The sequence below is a fragment of the Neovison vison genome, chromosome 1 (assembly GCF_020171115.1).
Source record: "Neovison vison isolate M4711 chromosome 1, ASM_NN_V1, whole genome shotgun sequence".
NCBI lineage: Eukaryota > Metazoa > Chordata > Mammalia > Carnivora > Mustelidae > Neogale > Neogale vison.
The window spans coordinates 251735876-251754543 of record NC_058091.1 but is presented as its reverse complement, the minus strand read 5'-3'; the positions used below and the strand labels follow the sequence as shown (position 1 = coordinate 251754543).

Sequence of the window (18668 nt, the reverse complement as noted above, 5' to 3'; positions counted from 1 at the left end):
AAAAACTGAGAGAATTCATCATGAGCAGACCGTCACTACAAGAAATACTAAATGGAATCTTAGGTGAAGGAAAATGAGCCAGGTGGAGACATGGAACTGCAAAACAGAATGAAGAATACCTAAAAGGGTTGACTAAATTGGTAAATATAAATGAATACTGACCATTTTTTTTAAGATTTTATTTATTCATTTGACAGACAGAAATCACAAGTAGTCAGAGAGGCAGGCAGAGAGAGGAGGAAGCAGGCTCCCCACTGAGCAGAGAGCCCGATGCGGGGCTCAATCCCAGGACCCCAAGACCATGACCTGAGCTGAAGGCAGAGACTTTAACCCGCTGAGCCACCCAGGTGCCCCTAAAACAACAACAAAAATAATGTCTTGTGGAATTTAAAACAATACACTGAAACAAAATATATGACAACAATAACCCAGGAAGCAGAAAGTATTAGAGTTAACCAATTTTAAAGTGCTAGCATTACTCAGGAAGTGTGGAAAATACTAATTTAGGGTAGACTGTGATGAGTTAAGGATGCATATTATAATCTCTAGAGTAACCACTAAAAGAATAATGAAATAATGATCAAATATATGGATAGTTAAATACCAATAAAAAAATAAAGGACAAAAAAGAGAATCATAAAAAATATTGTTCAATCCAAGAGAAGGCAAAAAACAAACAAACAAACAAACAAAAAACCAACCAAGAGAATAAAGGAACAAAGAACAGATGGAGTGAACAGAAAACAGCAAAATGGTAAAAATAAACTCAAATGTCAGTAATTAAATTAAATGGAAAGGGGCTAAACACTCTTAGAAATAAAAGAAAAAAATTGTCAGACTGGATTTTGAAAATTCAACTATATGCTATTTACAGAGATGCATTTTATTTTTTTTTAAAGATTTTATTTATTTATTTGACAGCCAGAGATCACAAGTAGGCAGAAAGGAAGGCAGAGAGAGGGAGGAAACAGGCTCCCTGATGAGCAGAGAGCCCGATGCGGGGCTCCATCCCAGGACCCTGAGATCATGACCTGAGCTGCAGGCAGAGGCTTAACCCTCTGAGCCACCCAGGCGCCCCCAGAGATGCATTTTAAATATAACATCATCAAGGTTAAAAGAACAGAAAACAATGGGATGGAAAAATATGTACTATGTAAATACAAACAGAAAAGAGCTAGCTCAGCTAAATTAATATCAGATAAAGTAGACTTTAGATAATAAGTATTACTAGAGATAAGGAGGGGCATTTTACACTGATAAAAGTGTCTAACTGAAAAATATGACTTTCCTATTATATATTCAGAAATAAAATAGATGAAGCAAAAAAACCAACAAAACCAAAAAGTGAAATAGACAAATCCATTCACAGTTGAAGATTTGAACACATGGACCCCTACCTCAGTAATCGAAAGAACTAAAGAAAAATCAGTAAGAATATAGAAGATGTGAATACACTATCAACTACATTGACATAACTGAATATCTATATGACATTATACAAACAACTGCAAAACACACATTCTTTTCAAATACAAATGGAATGCTCACCAAATAGACCATATGTTGGGCTATAAAACAAATCTCAAGATTTCAAAAGAGTGAGGTCTTACAGAATATGTTCTTTGATCACAATGGATTAAACTGGAAATTAACAATAAGAAATCTAGAAAACCCCCAAATATTTGAAAATTAACAACTCATTTACACAATGTTCAAGATTAGACAAAACTAATCTATAACAGGAGAATTTAGGATGATTCCTTTTGGCTGAGAAGAAGCACAGTGAGCATTCTGGGACTTGAAATGTTATATATCTTAACATACATAGTGATTATATGCATGTGTTTATATATTAAAATTTATTCCAGATTTTACTTGTATACTTTGTTCCATGTAAGTTATATCCCAATAAAAAAGTAAATCAGAAAAAAAGAGAGACATTAAATTCTCTAGTAAAAATATCTATTTCATGGAGAATGCTTATAAATGTTTGATGAATTAAAAAAGGAGAGATAAAGAATAAAATGAAAAGGCCTACCACACATCTAATACCATTTACACCTGTTAGATCAGCAAAAGATAAAGAAGTCTGACAGTACCGAGTGCTGCAGAGAATGAAAATCAATAGGAACTTTTATACTTTGCTGATGAGAATATAAATTGATACAACCACTTCAGAAAACAATTTGGCATTAGCTTGTAAAGTACAACATTCACATATCTACCAAATGGGAATCATTTCCTAGGTTTATATCCTAAGACATGCCTATCCAAGTGCACCAGGGGTTAAATATAAGAATGCTGGGTTACCTGACTGGCTCAGTTGGTAGAGCATGCAACTCTTGATCTCAGCGTTGTGAGTTCAAGCTCCACATTGGGTGCAGGGGTTCCTTTAAAAATTTTAAAATCTTAAAAAAAAAAAAAAAGAAGAATGTTAATAGTAACTCTGTTCATAACTGAAACATCTCAAATGCCCATCAACACTAGAACAGGTAAATCAATTATGGTATATTCACATAACAGATTATTATCCCACAGAGAAAAATGAATGAACTAGGGGTGCTGGGCTGGCTCAGTAGGTGGAGCAAATAACTCTTGACCTCGGGGCTGTGAGTTCAAGCCCACATTAGGCATGGAGCCTACTTAAAAAAAAAAAAATTAATGAACTGTAGTTACTTGCAACAACATGGTTATTAGACACTTAATGTTGAGGGCTGCCTGGGTGGCTCAGTTAGTTAAACATCTGCCCTCAACTCTGGTCATGATCTTAGTGGGGAGTCTGCTTCCCCCTGTTCCTCCCCCTTTACCCTCTCTACTCCTCCTCTGCCCCCCCTTCCCCTTCCTGCTGCTCCTGCTCTCTCTCTCTCTCTCAAACAAATAAATAAAATCTTAAAAGAAGAAGATGGGAATGGAGAGGGAAGGAGAAAGACTTTATAATGGGCGTCTTATACCACAGTAGGACATTTTAACTTTTTAACTTTCTCCTATGAGCAACAGGAAGCCACTAAGTATTGTCAGTAAGGGAGTATAGTACAGTGCCTGGCTATAATAGACAGTTTTTGTTCTCTAAAATTTAAGATGTTGAAATTCTAACCCCCAATGTGATACTATTAGGAAGTGGGGTCTTTGGGAACTGATAAGGTGAAAAGGGTAGAGCCCTTATGAATGAGATGAGTGCCCTTATGCAAGAGACTCTAGAGAACTCTCTCATTCCTTCTGCCATGTAAGGACAGAGGGAGAAAATAGCTGTGTATAAATCAGGAAGACAGCCCCCATCAGAGACCAGCCACCAGATCTGTTAGTTCTTTGATCTTGGACCTTCCAGTCTCCAGAACTATGAGAAATAAACTGTTGTTTAAGCCATTTGGTCTATGGTATTTTGTTACAGTAGCCCAAATGGACAAAGATACTGACATAGTGGGCCCAAAATAGAGCCTGATAATTCAGTGTGACTCAAGTTACTATACCATTTCAAGATCTATATTGATTTCTTGGCAATCCTTCAGTGAAGATGACAGAGCTTCACTGGATCATTTTAAGCCACTCTAAGGGTGGCTGGGTGGCTCAGTTAGTTAAACATCTGCCTTCAGCTCAGGTCATGGGGCCTAGGACTAAGTCCCATGTCAGACTCCTTGTTCAGCGAGAAGCCTGCTTCTCCCTCTCCCTCTGCCTGCTACTCCCCCTCCTTTGCTCTCTCTAATAAATAAATAAAATCTTTTTTTAAAAAGCCACTCTAGATTTCCTTGGATACTGAGGAGCTTAGTTTAGTCTCTTAAACTAAACTAAGTCACTGTGATCCATAAGCAAATGCATAAGTAATTGAAGCTGGTTCTAGAAATTATGGGATCTAAAATGCTAGATCTAGAAAAGTAGAGTTTAGCTTTACCAAGATGGAGACTAGAACCCACTATCAATTTGTGAAATTTTCAGAAAAATATAGCCTTCAGAATAAACTGGTGACAACTTCCATTGACTCTGTGCCAGGCAATGTGGTAAGTAGTTTATGGAAATTATTTTGATTAATCTTCATTTAAAGCAGCTATCATTTACTTATTTTACAGATGAAGAAGCAGACTTACAAATGTTAAATAATTCACCTAATGTTGCATAGGTCATGACTGCAGAATGGAGCAGCTGACATCAAGCTGAGTATCTCTTGACTTTAACTGACTGCCTGTTTATGCCTCAGAGACTAGTTGGGTTAATGCCAATTCTTCTCACCTCAGATATTGTCTGGGTGTAAAACATCATGACCACCCGTTGCACCTCACAGGGCTCTGAACATCCAGCCCTCCTGCCCTAAGTGTGGCTCAGTAGGGTCTAGAATACTTGTAAATTCCTGGACCACCACTAGGTAATGAGAAGAAGCTGCCGTATCTGTTTAGTCTAAACTTGGCATACAGACATGCTCATTTTTTAAGTGGGCTGTGACGTGGAAACAGTTGGAAAACTCTTTTTGAATCTAATTCTCATCCTTCCCCTCCTCAAAACCCTCTGGAAATCCCAACCTATTGATCAGCAAACTCCTTTACACTGTCAACCTGTCCTTGGAAAGTTGCTGATTTAAAACCTGGCATGTCCTGAAGACAATGCTTCCTTGCAGCCCTGAAGACACTATAACATGACCCATCCTGAGCAGTAGACTAGGACTGCAGCAAAGATGTGTGTGTGTGTGATCATCATTCTTCCCCCCTTCCCCACCAACATAGATTTGTCAATTTTCCTTAAGAGCAAACCCTGCTGTTTTGGACCAATCTTAATTTCTGAGTCAAATAATGCTTGTACACATCTTATTAGTAAAACCTAATTTATGGTCACTTCTAACAACTAGAGATGTGTTCACAGAGCTGAGAAGCAGAAAATCTCGTGATAGCATTCACTGGAGAATAATCTAAATTGTTTTGAGCATCTAATCAGATTTGGAGGAAGGGGACGGGTACTGTTTTTTGCTCTATTGTGTCAAAGACATATGCTTGAGTTCTGGGACTTTGACAAAAATGTCCTCTATACCTTTGGATTTCTAGCTGAATAACTCACACTATGGAAATATGGTTAATTAGAAACTTTCTTTAAGATAAATAAGTAATGTACAGTCATTGGTTTTTAGGCTGGTCATATGGTATTGGCAAAAGGACATGTATTTGCCGTCTGAGGTCTGGTTTTCAAGCATGGGCTCTGACATTAACTAGCTGTGAGATCCTGAAAAAACCTTCACTTCTCCCAGTTTTTCTCTTTATTGTCAAATAAGAATTCTTCATAGGAGAACCACCCTAATGATTAAATGTTACAATGTATGTTAAAGATGCTTCATAAACTATAAAACATTGCACAAACATCAATCATCTATAGCATTTTAATAGATGAGTCAGGCACGAGGCCTGACACAGAGCTGATCCACAATATTTGTAATATAAATAAGTAAATCCCACTGGTGAGCTGTGTCATCTCAGGCAAGAAACATCTCTATCTCTACCTCTCTTTTGCCTCCTCTGATACCACTTCCCCCTAGTTCAGTGAGCTCCAACCATACTCCTTTTTCCTACTCCAACAGAGCGAGTTCACTCCTGCCGCAGGGACTTTGGACCTGCTGTTCCCTCTTCCTGGAACATTCTTCCCCAGTTCTTTGCATGCATGGTCTTCAACTTCTCATCCATCAGGTCTTAGGTAAAAGATCATTTCCTCAGAGGCTTTCTCTAACCACTCTAATTTTCCTTCTACATCATTCACCCAATACGTATTCCTGTTTTATTTTCTCCTTAGCACTTATTACTATCTGTTGACTTATACTGTTCTCCACTAGAATAAAAAACACTATATTACAGCTTCCTTGTCTGTCTTGTTCACAACTGTATTCCAATGCCCAAAATAACCTCTAATTCGTAGTAAACTCTCAATAAACATTTGAATAAATGAAGTTGAAATAAAGTAATTACATCAAAAGTTTCATTCATTCAACAAATATTTGGTATGTACCTATGAGAGCCCAGGCGCTATTTCAAGATGCTGAGGATTGAACTGAGAACAAAACAAAAATCTCTGCTTTCTTGGGGTATGGCTACTAGTGGGAAAACAAAAAACTAGGTAAAAAGTAAAAACATACTATATCTGATAATGTTAAGTGTTAAAGAGGGGAAAAAATGATAAAGCAGGAGAGGGGGACATGAAATGTGTGTGGAGGGGTTAAATTTTAGATAGGGTAGCCAGAGAATGAAATGAGAGGCTGAGGGGCGCCTGCCTTTTTGGCTCAGGTCATGATTCCCCAATTCGGTCCTCCTATCAAGTACCACATCTGGCACCCTGCTCTGCGAGAAGCCTGCTTCTCCCTCTCCCACTCCCCCCGCATGTGTTCCCTTTCTCACTGTATCTCTCTCTGTCAAATAAATAAATACATTCTTAAAAAGAAGGAGGAGGAGGAGGAGGAGAAAGAAAGAGAGAAAGAGGCTGAGCTATGAGGATGTATGTGGGAAACGCACTCCAGGAGATCAAGGTGACTGAGACAGTAACGAAGGTGCTGGAGGCTGACACAATAGGAGATGAGATCAGGGAGGTTAAGGGAAGTCAGACTGCAAAGGGTCCTTTGGCTAAACTAAGGACTTTGGCTTTTCACCAAGAGTGGGATGGGAAACTGTTGAAGAGGAGAAGCATCAGGGTATCATGATACGGCTTGTTATAAGAGGACTGCTGGGGCTGCTGTGCTGAAAATATCTGAAGAGCAAGGGAAAGGTCCAGTAAAGAAGCTGCAATAACCTCAGCAAGAGATGGTGGCTCGGAAAGACTGGGGGAGGACATGTGGGGACAGAGGATAAATTTTCAAATTTGATAGTTTAAGGGGGAGATTTGGGCTGGGAATTAGAACTTGAAACCCAAATGGTATTTATTATCAGCAGTAACAGAATCACGGAGATGGAGTCCTGGCTCTACTGCTGAGTAAACTATTTCTAGGTTCTGGGCTTCAATTTCCCTAACAGTAAACCGTAGAAAATATTCCCACATAACAGGGCCTTCAAGAGAACGAAATGAGAAGTGTCGAAGGTTGACGGTGATCAAGGCGAGAACCTTTAGCCGAGGGCTGCACGAACCTATACCGGAGGGAAGGGGCTGCTGTAAAAGCAGCGACTGACTCAATTCCACAGCACTTATTCGGAGGTACCCCAGCAGCCATCAGAGACAAGCGCCTGGGCCGGCACCGCAACGCGGTCTGCGGCGCCCAAACCTCGCGAGATTTGTTGGCCTGGCAAAGTCACCCTCCCACCCAGATCTCGCGAGACCAAGCTTTATGAGTGGCTATCTGCCGGTTAGGGCTTGTAGGAAAGATGGAGTATCCCGCGTTGGGCACCGTGGAGGCCGCGGACAGTGGAGGGGCCCGGCCATACAACAGCTCGGAGGAGCGAGAAGGACGGGAACCGGACGGGCTGCGCTTCGACCGCGAGAGGGCGCGCCGCCTGTGGGAAGCAGTGTCCGGAACCCAACCAGTGGGAAGGGAGGAAGGTGAGTCCGGGGACCTCAGAGGCAGCAAGTCCCTCACTCGCCCACTGGTCTCAAAGGGAGTGGCGGAAGCGCGGGGCGGGAACGCGGCCCAGCCCCTGGGTCTCCGGGCACACCCCCTGGCGCCCGGCCCGCCCCCTTGCGTGACGCGCCCCGGGACTTCTTGACTCGTGCACCCCGGCTGGGCCTGGGTACCATGGGCCCGTTCCCTTGAAAATTGAGGCCGCAGCAGCAATGAATGAGGTCTCCCTGATCTACTGGTCAAAGGCCTTCTCATACTCAGGCCTCGGGTTTTTTTCCCCTTCCATTCTTACCCACCAGAGCACAGCTCTTATCGTAAACTCGTAGAATGTAATTCCTATCCGTGCCTTTTCTGAGACCCATAGAATCTTCCCCGCCAGACTCCTAGCCCCTCACCATTGCTCCCTGACTCAACATCGTCCCAGTCTCCTGGTCCTCCCACCCCTTGTGTCGCTTGCCTCCCTTCTCTCGTGCCCCACACTGCCAAGGACTCCAGAAGGCCTTCTTACCCCCTTTTTCCTGCTGGTCTTGGTATCTTCAACCTGGTTTACTCCTGTTTCTAGGCGTCTGGTCTCTACTACCTGGGTCCCTTTAATGTGATGGGGGCCCGGGAGCCTGAGAAACTGGCCAGGGTATACTTTGGCCCCAGCTTCTTTGTACCGAAGTTGCGGAGAGCAGAATACCGGGGCCGGGGCGGGGTGGGGGGGGGCACTTTCAGGGCTGAAGGTTCCCAGCTTCCTCTGCATTTGACCTGGCTCTGGGTAAGATGCAGGTAGAGGAGCATGGAAAGAGCTGGCCTAACCTGGTTGCGTGACCCCCTTCGTAGTCCTTAGCAGAGCTAGCTGCTTAACTCTAACCCAGAAGTACAAGAACTATCTGGCCTTCTGTGCTAATCCTGTCACGTAATCTGCAGTAAAATCAGATGGTTTGTTTGCTTGGTGAGCAGAGTAATCTTGGAAGTTTAATATGTTGCTTGTGAACTCATTGCCCTGGCATAAAGTGGAATTTTGACCACATCCAAAGAAGATATGTTTAAATTTGGAGTGGTACACAGACCTATACCCTTGTGTATACTTCTCCAGTTTTAAAACTAGTCTAATTTGACTCCTAAATTAATATGGGCTCTCTGTCTCCCACATAATTTCAGACTTGTTTGGTACAAATCCCTGCAAACACATCCCAATTTTCCTTTCACTAATTTGACAAACATTCACTGATAACCTGCTCAGTTCCCAGGAATGGCTGGGCGGCAGAGCTACAGAGAGGAGGAAGATACTGTCCCTTGCCCTGGAGGAGTTTATAGTCTAGTCCAAGAAGCAGACTCCAAAACAATTTCAATATAAGGTAATGGGTGCAGTGAAGAGGAATGTGTAAGAATTGGTTGTGCGCAAAGAGGGAGTGACCTTTGTCCTTGAGGGACAGGGAAGGCACCCCCTTGGGCCTTGAAGCAGAGAACACAGCAGCTGTGCTCTAAAAAGTGAATTGCTTATGCGTGTGTGAATGTACAGTGTCACTTAGGACCTAGTTCATTTTCCCACTCTCCTCACTTTCCAATATTTATATGAAGTTTAGGTAGAGCCCTGTTTAACACTAAATTCTACTCACTTTGGTTTTTCTTTTGTTTTGTTTTGTTTTTCTCTTAGCACTTTCATTGAGTTATAATTTATGTATACCATAAAATTTACCCATTGTAACTGAACAATGCAATGATTTTTTAAGTAAAAGTACAGAGTTGTGTTTTAGAGTATTTCTATGGCTTCAGTTAGTTCCTTTGTTCTTGTTTACATTAAATCTCCACTCTTACCTCCTGCCCTAGGCAATCACTATAAATTTACCTTTTCTGAACATTATATATAAACAAAATCATACAATATGTAGTCTTTTGCATTTGGCTCCCCACCCCCCCCCCCCGCATGTTTTTGAGGTTTAGCCAAGTTGTACTGTGTATTAGTGCTTCATTACTTTTTGTTGCAAAATCATATCTCATTATATAGATCTTGCTTTTTTATCCTTTGACAGTCTGTGCCTTTTGAGTGGGCTGTTAAGACTATTCACATTTAATTTCATTATTGATATGGCTAGATTTACATTTTCTACTTTGCTATTTATCTCCTTTACGTTTTGTCCTTCCTTTTTTCTCTACTGACTTCTTTTGCGTTAAGTATTTTTTAGTGAACCATGTTAATTTCTCTGTTAATATTTTTTTTCCTTATTTTATTTTCTTAATGCCCAAGGGACTACAAGATGCATCTTAACTCATCACAGTCTACTTCAAATTAATACTACTTTTTTTTTTTTAAAGATTTATTTATTTATTTGACAGAGAGAGAGATCACAAGTAGGCAAAGAGGCAGGCAGAGAGAGAGAGAGAGAGAGAGAGAGAGAGAGGAAAGCAGGCTCTCCGCTCAGCGGAGAGCCCGATGCGGGACTCGATCCCAGGACCCTGGGATCATGACCTGAGCTGAAGCAGCGGCTTAACCCACTGAGCCACCCAGGCGCCCCAATACTACTTTTTTTTTTAATACTACTAACTTAATTCTGATAAAATATAAAAACATTCCTCTAATAGTGCTATGTTCCTTCCCCTCCTTTGTAGTATTATTGTCATGTATATTATTGTTATATATATTACATCGATATATATTATAAACCTAATTATTCGGTGTCATAATTATTGATTTATACAATATGCCTTTTTTTAAAGATTTATTTATTTTAGAGCGAGAGGGTGCACGATGGGGAGGGGCAGAGGGAGAGAAAGAGAGAATCTCAAGCAGACTCTGATAAGTGTGGAGCCAGAGGCAGGGCTCCATCTCACAACCTGGAGATCACAACCTAAGCTGAAACCAAGAGTCAGGCGCCCAACTGACTGTGCCACCCAGGGACCCATATACAGTCTGTCTTTTAAAGAAATTAAGAGAATTTAGGGAACAAAAATATTTATAATGTCTTTTATATTAACCCACATATTTACCATTTCTGGTGTTCTTTTTTTCTTCCTCTGGATTCAAGTTACCACTTAGTACCACTTCCTTTCGGCCAGAAGGGCTTCCTTTAGTATTTTTTGCAAAGCAAACCTGCTAGCAGTGAATTCTTTCAGTCTTTATCTGGGAATGTCTTTATTTTGCTTTCAGTCTTAAAGAATAATTTTTTAAAATAACATGTTGGGACGCTTGGGTAGCTCAGTTGTTGGGCATCTGCCTTCGGCTTACATCCTGAGCACAGCGTCCTGAGATGGAGCTCCACATCGGGCTCTCTACTCAGCAGGGAGACTGCTTCTCCCTCTCCCACTCCCCTGCTTATGTTCCCTCTCTGTCTCTCTCTCTGTCAAATAAATAAATAAAATCTTTAAAAAAACTTTTTTTAAATAAAATAACATCTTTATTGGTACATAATTCATCTACCATAAAATTCACCCTTGTAAAATTCAGTGGTTTTTCATTTATTCACAGAATTTTGCAGTCATCACTAATAATTTCAGAACATTTTCATCACCCCAGAAAGAAGTCCTATACTTATCACCTCTGGCAACTGCTCATTCCCTTTCTCTTTCTATAGATTTGCCTATTCTGGATGTTTCATATCAATTAAATTGTATAATATGTGGCCTTTTGTGACTGGCTTCTGTCGCTTAGCATAATGTTTAAAGGATAATTTTGCTGGACATGGAGTAATTGGTTGACAATTCTGATCTTCTCACTACTGTTATTCCACTGCCCTGTGGCTTTCATTGTTACAGATAGGAAGTCAATCAAATTATTCCACTATGTATGATGAGTCATTTTTCTTTTGCTACTTTAAGGAGTTCCTGTCTTTATCTTTTTTTTTTTTTTAAAGATTTTGTTTATTAATTTGACAGACAGAGATCACAAGCAGGCAAAGAGTCAGGCAGAGAGAGAGGAGGAAGCAGGCTCCCTGCTGAGCAGAGAGCCCGATGTGGGGCTCAATCCCAGGACCCTGGGATCATGACCTGAGCTGAAGGTAGAGGCTTTAACCCACTGAGCCACCCAGGCACCCCTTTATCTTTCTTTTAAAAAAAATATTTATGTATTAATTTAGAGAGAGTGAGAGAGACTACAAGCAGGTGAAGGGACAGGGGGAGAGAATCCTTAAGTAGAGTCCTAGCTGACCTGAGATCATGACCTGAGCCAAACCAAGAGTCAGACACTTAACCGACTGAGCCACCCAGGCACCCCTGTCTTTATCTTTCAATAGTTTGACTATGATGTATCTGGGTGTAGATTTCTTGGTATCTATCATGTTTTGAGAGATTGAGACTTTTTTTTTTTTTCTTAAGATTTTCTTTATTGGACAGAGTGCACAAGTCAGGGGAGTGATAGGCAGAGGGAGAGGGAGAGGGAGAGGGAGAAGCAGGCTTCCCACTAAGCAGGGAGCCTGATGTGGGGCTTGATCCCAGGACAGGGATCATGACCTGAGTGGAAGGCAGAAGTTTAGCTGACTGAGCCACCCAGGTACCCCGAGAGACTTGAGACTTTTGGCCCTATGGATTGTTTTTCTTCAATCAAATATGGGGGAGTTTTCAAACATTGTTTCTTTTTCTTTTTTTTTTTTTAAGTTTTATTTATTTATTTGACAGAGAGAGACACAGCGAGAGAGGGAATACAAGCAGGGGGAGTGAGAGGGGGAGAAGCAGGCTTCCCACCAAGCAGGGTGCCTGATATGGGGCTCAATCTCATGATGCTGGGATCATGACCTGAGCCGAAGGCAGAGGCTTAACCCACTGAGCAACCCAGGCGTCCCTCAAACATTGTTTCTTCAAATATTTTTTTTTCTTCTCCTTTCTCTCCTGAAATTTCCCCATATATATTTGTTTGGTGTGCTTTGTATCCCACAAGTCTCTAAGGCTCTATTCATTATTCATCCTTTTTTTTTTTTTTTTGCCTCTTCAGATTGAATATTTCTATTGATCTATCTGCAAGTTCACTGATTCTTTCTTCTGCTACTTTGAAACTGATGTTGATTTTCTCGTGAATTTTTCATTTCATTTATTGTACTTTCAGATCAACTCTGCTTTTTTATTTTGTTTGTTTTATTTTTTGTTTTGACAGAGCGAGAACAGGAAGCAGAGGGGGAGAGGGAAAGAGAGAATCTCAAGCAGGCTCCATGCCCAGTGTGGGGTCCAATGAGGGGCTCAATACCATGACCCTGAGATCCCAACCAGAGCCAAAATCAAGAGTTGGACGCTTAACCTACTGAGCCACCATGACACCCTTGAACTCTTGTTTTATATGTGTTCTAAGTATAAAAAAAATTTTTTTAATTTAATTTATTTATTTGACACAGAGAGAGAGAGCACAAGCAGGCAGAGTAGCAGGGAGAGGGAGAGAGAGAAGCAGGCTCCCCGCTGAGCAAGGAGCCTGATATGGGGCTCCATCCCAGGACCCTGGGATCATGACCCAAGCTGAAGGTAGCCATCCAACCAACTGAGCCCACCCAGGTGCCCCCTAAGTAGAAAAATTTTTAACACCACATCATCAATACCATTACATTTGCTTTCTTCATACTTTTTTTCTGTGCTAAAATTTGAGTCTTTTCAGACCATCAATAATATGGTTTCACAAAATAGAAGTACTGAGGCTAAGTAATCTTTTTTTTTTTTTTTAAAGATTTTATTTATTTATTTGTCAGAGAGAGAGGGAGAGAGAGCGAGCACAGGCAGACAGAGTGGAAGGCAGAGTCAGAGGGAGAAGCAGGCTCCCTGCGGAGCAAGGAGCCCGATGTGGGACTCGATCCCAGGACGCTGGGATCATGACCTGAGCCGAAGGCAGCCGCCCAACCAACTGAGCCACCCAGGCGTCCCTGAGGCTAAGTAATCTTAATGGGGCTAACTGTCCAGTGCATTCTTGTAGACCACCCTGCCCATTAGACTTACACTGCTTAACAAATCTGACCCACTGGTAGGTTATATCCAGCTTGCTTTTACTAGGATCTTTTGTTGTATGCTGCTTTCTAACTATAGCTGTACCTAGAAATCCACTACTTCCCAATAAGCCCTAATAAGCAGGCTATTAAATTGGTTACATCTCTGAGGACCATCTTCAGACAATTGGTGAATTTCTGTGGAGCTGAGTTGAAGATTCTAAGGCCACATTTGGGGCCAAGGAATAGCAAGTCATTATAGACTAGCAGTGTTCACCATTAATTGGAATATAGGAGGTTGTTTAGTCGTGCAGTGACCAGCTATTCAGGACCTAAGTATCCTAAGGCAACTTAAGGCACATTAAGTCTCCTAAAGACAGTAACTTAAATTGAGGTATCACGATCATTTATCTCCCAAATACTACTTCTCCTACATTCCTTAAGTTTATGAAGAATTATCTTGCTTCTCTACCCTAGCTTTGTCCATACTTCACTGACCCTGTGAAAATAAGCCCTGTCCTAGATTGCTCAGTCTCTGCCATATACATCCTCTTGTTGGCTACAATATGGATACAAATCCAATCCTGCCAAAGATGTTTTATCATAGATTTGGAAGATAAAAGTGCAGTGAAGATCATATTCCTATGGCTTTTCACTATTGTTACTATCAAGAAAGGGTCATGGAACTATGAGATCATCCTCTATCAGTGTTCCAGAATCCATTATCAAGCTTCATAGGCTGAGATGAAGGTTGATTGATAATGGAAACTTCTTACTTTCAGCAAGTTTGCAATGGAGACCTCAAACTATAGCTCTTTTGTTGGACAGACAAATATTATTCCTAGAGACATTTATGAAGGCCCAGCCAAGTACCTTCAGACTTTCCAATCGTTTTCTAAGCATCTAATTTCTTAAATCAAACCTGTCCCATTTGGGGAGGTAATTGGTAGTTGGATTAAAGTTGTATGTGAGGGATGTCTGGGTGGCTCAGTCAGTTAAACATCTGCCTTTGGCTCAGGTCATAATTCCAGGGTCCTGGGATTGAGTCCTGCATCCAACTCCTTTCTCAGCAGGGTGCCTGCTTCTCCCTCTGCCGGCCATTCCACCTGCTTGTGCTCGCTTTCTCTCTCTTTCTCTCTCTCTCTGGCAAATAAATCTTTTTTAAAAATAAATAAATGAGGGGCGCCTGGGTGGCTCAGTGGGTTAAGCCGCTGCCTTCGGCTCAGGTCATGATCTCGGGGTCCTGGGATCGAGTCCCGCATCGGGCTCTCTGCTCAGCGGAGAGCCTGCTTCCCTCTCTCTCTCTCTGCCTGCCTCTCCGTCTACTTGTGATTTCTCTCTGTTAAATTAAAATAAATAAATAAATAAATAAAAATTAAAAAATAAAAAAAAAATGAATAAAGTTGTATATGCATATCAGGGCAGTAGAGATGCACATTCAGGCCACCTTCTCAAAATTCTGATAATTTAAGTAAGTTCTTTTTCCCAATGTGGACCATAGCTTCCACCAATCTTGTAAACCTCTTATGGTTCTTGTGAGTTAGGAATTTAGGAAGGACTTGGCTCGACAATTCTGTCACAGGGCTTGGAGGTACCAAGACTCAGTCACAGGACCTCTTTCCTTTTCTATCTACACTAGGCATTCTCTTCCAGTCCATAGCCTTTATAAAGTACAATTGATATACTTATGATTCTCAACTTATAATCTCCAGTTGTGACCTCTCCCTTGAGCTCCAGACTTGAATCTCCAACTGACTACTTGATACCTCTACCCATATATCTGATAGACCACTCATGTTTAACATAGCCAAAGAAAAGTCTTAAGCTCTCCTCCAAGGCTGTCATCCTCCAGTTTTCATCTCATCTGTTCAGTTGCTCAAGCTCAAAACCTAGGAGTTACCCTTGACTCTTTCCTTTACTCCCCCACATCCAATCTAAGAAATTGCATATCAGATCTACTTCCAGAATGTAATTCCAAATCCATACACTTTTCTCTGTCTCCATTGCCAGCTTCCATTGGTTTCTCCATACAGTCTGCTGACATGATGATCAGAGCAATCTTTTTGAAACATAAACCAGATCTTGTTGCCTCTCATGGCACTAAAAACAAAATCCATGGCTTTTGGGGGCAACTGGGTAGCTCAGTTAGTTAAGCATCTGCCTTTGGCTCAGGTAATGATCTCAGGGTCCTAGGATCAAGCCCCACATGGGGCTCCCTGCTCAGTGGAGAGCCTCCTTCTCCCTCCCTCTCTGCTACTTACCCCTGCTTGTGTGCTCTCTCTCTCTCTCTCTCTGTCAAATAAGTGAATAAAATCTTTTAAAAAAAAAAGGAAATCATGGCTTTTGAGGCCTTACATTCATTCAACATGATCTTACACTGCCTCTCCAGCTTTTATTTCCTACCACTTTTGTCTCATCCACCATACTCTAGCCACACTGACGTCCTCTCCATTCCTTGAATATGCCAAACTCATCCCTGCCTCATAGAGACCTGGCACTGTCTCAGGCAGGAACACCAATACCCCCAAACCTCCTTATAGCTGATGCCTTGTAAGATGATCTTCACTGACTATACCGCCCCCATCATTCTTTACCACTAACTTCATTGTTGTTGTGTAAAGATTTTTTATTTATTTATTTGACAGAGAGAGAGAGAGAGAGCGCGCACAAGTAGACAGAGCAGCAGGCAGAAGGAGAGGGAGAAGCAGGCTCTCCGCTGAGCAGGGAACCTGATGCAGAACTTGATCCCAGGACCCTGGAATCATGACCTTAGCTGAAGGCAGATGCTTAACCGACTGAGCCACCCAGGTGCCTGCCCCCCCCCGGCCTTTTTTAAGATTATTTGTTGATTTATTTGACATACAGAGAGAGCCACTTAGTTTTTGTAGTGTTTCTTCTTCTCTGTCACTATTTTGCTTTTTATTTACTTTGTATTCTGTCTTACTTGTTGATATGGCCCCAGTGCTGGCACACAGAAACCATTCCAAATATATATTTGTGGACTGTGTGGATATACTCTCTAAGGCCAGAGAGATACATTTCATTCATTCAGCAGATACTCACCAAGGTCCTCCTATGGGTCAGGTATTGTACCAGATACTGGGATACAAAGTCATACATGGTCCCTTCTCTGTTTAGCCTTTGAGAGTCAGATTCTGAATATCTTTGAAAAAGAACCTCATCTTCTTTAATTAAAAAAAAAAGAGAGAGAAAAGGGGCACCTGGGTGGCTCAGTAGGTTAAACCTCTTCCTTCGGCTCAGGTCATGATCTGACCTGGGATCCTTGGATCAAGCCCCACGTTGGGCTTTCTGCTCAGCAGGGAGCCTGCTTCCATCCCCTCTCTCTGCCTGCTTGTGATCTCTGTCTGTCAAATAGGTAAATAAAATCTTAAAAAAAAAAAAAAATCCAGCATCTCCAGATCAGGAGAGGATGACTATACTCTGACTCTGGGTACCATCTCCCCCTTATGGGCTTTGCATTCTGAGGAGCCACTCATCCTCCCTTTAAAATAAAAGCTCTGAGCGTACCTGAGTGGCTCAGTTGGCTAAATAAAAACTTTGGCCCAGTTTTGTTCACAGACCCACTTTTATTGGTTACTCTGAACCCAGCTGAGACCAGCAAGGTCTTTCATAAAAACTTACCAAGCATGATAGGAAAAAAATGAGGGAATAAACGGAGACTCTAGGGGGCAGAAATACAGCCAGATAGCAGCCTTTCTGCCCAAAAGTGCTGGCACAGATAAGCTCTAGACCTTATAGAGTAAGGAAAGTCATCTTAAAATTTTCCTACCAAGAAAATTGGGTGGCTCAGTTGGTTAAACATCAGACTCTTGGTATCAGCTTTGGTGATGATCTCATGAGTAATGAGATCAAGCCCCACATCAGGATCCCTGCTCAGCAGGAAGTCTGGTTGAAGATTCTCTCCCTCTGTACCTCCCTTTCAAATAAATAAATCAATCTTAAAAAAAAAAAAAAAAAAAGTTTTCTACCAGGAACCTCCCTCCAGGGCATCTTGACCACATTTTGGTCCAGTATAGAAGATAAAAAATGTGAGCTTTCGGGCGCCTGGGTGGCTCAGTGGGTTAAGCCGCTGCCTTCAGCTCAGGTCATGGTCTCAGGGTCCTGGGATCGAGTCCCGCATCGGGCTCTCTGCTCAGCAGGGAGCCTGCTTCCCTCTGTCTCTCTCTGCCTGCCTCTCCATCTACTTGTGATTTCTCTCTGTCAAATAAATAAATAAAATCTTTAAAAAAAAAAAAATGTGAGCTTTCTGTCTGCTCACAATTTTCTGGACTCTGCCCCTGCCTCAGGTTATTGGTGTCATGATAGAACTCATGCCTTACATGAAATTTTACTTCCTCCCCAAAGGTAAGGCTTAGTTCCCCAAGCCCAACAATTAAGAATAGTTAATGTCTTGGTTTACTACAGTATAGAACTTGTGTAATATGTTAGGTGAATTGGAATGTTTCAAAGTCAGATCAAGAAAAATTTCAACACTTGTATAAGTTCTAGAATAAGAAATATCTTAGGGCACCTGGCTGACTTAGTCCATGGAGCATACAACTCTTGATCTTGGGGTTGTAAGTTCAAGCCCCAGAGATATGTGGGGCATATCTCTAAGGCATAGAGATTACTTAAAATCTTTTAAAAATGCATATATATTCACAGGTACAATCTAGAAAGTAATTACTTTTTTCAGAAGCACAGGACCCAAAAAAGAATTTGACATATAACATTCACCATTGACAAAGAACGCATACTAAACCAGACACTGCACTAAGTGCTTTGCATGGAAAACCACAAGGATAATACATACCACGAGATCCATGCTACCAGTATAGTAGTCCTCCTTATGCATGGGGATTATATTCTAAGATCTCTACTGAATGCCTAACACCACAGATGGTATTGAACCCTATGTATACTATATTTTTTCCTATACATACATATCTATGATAAAGTTTTATTTTAAAATAATGCACAGTAAGAGATTGGCAATGGTAACTAGTAATAAAACAGAACAATTATAATAATATACTGTAGTAAAAGTTATGTGAAGGTGGTATCTCTGTTTCTCTCAGAATGTCTTACTGTATTGTACTTGCCCTTGTGGTAGTGTGAAATTATAAAATGACTACATGATGAGATAGAGTGAAGTGAATGATACAGGCATTGTGACATAGCATTAGGCAACTATTGACGTTCTGAAGATATGTGAGAGGAGAGATCATCTGCCTCCAGACTATGGTTGACCATGGGTAACTGAAATCACAGAAAGTAGAACT

At 41.4% G+C, this 18668-nt stretch overlaps 1 protein-coding gene across 4 annotated transcripts in view; it reads left to right on the top strand.

Moving 5' to 3' along the window:
• Window positions 1–7279: 7279 nt before the first annotated feature.
• The window catches only part of ZNF346 (zinc finger protein 346), a 34502-nt gene continuing 23113 nt past the window's right edge, over window positions 7280–18668 (top strand). For 3 of the 4 annotated variants that reach the window (XM_044228830.1, XM_044228820.1, XM_044228839.1), the window contains exon 1: window positions 7280–7488. In XM_044228830.1, the coding sequence (XP_044084765.1) occupies window positions 7314–7488 (175 nt within the window). In that variant the 5' untranslated portion in view covers window positions 7280–7313. Of the gene's footprint in view, window positions 7489–8735; window positions 8851–18668 lie in introns of all 4 variants that reach the window. The other variant, XM_044228848.1, reaches the window with a different exon arrangement.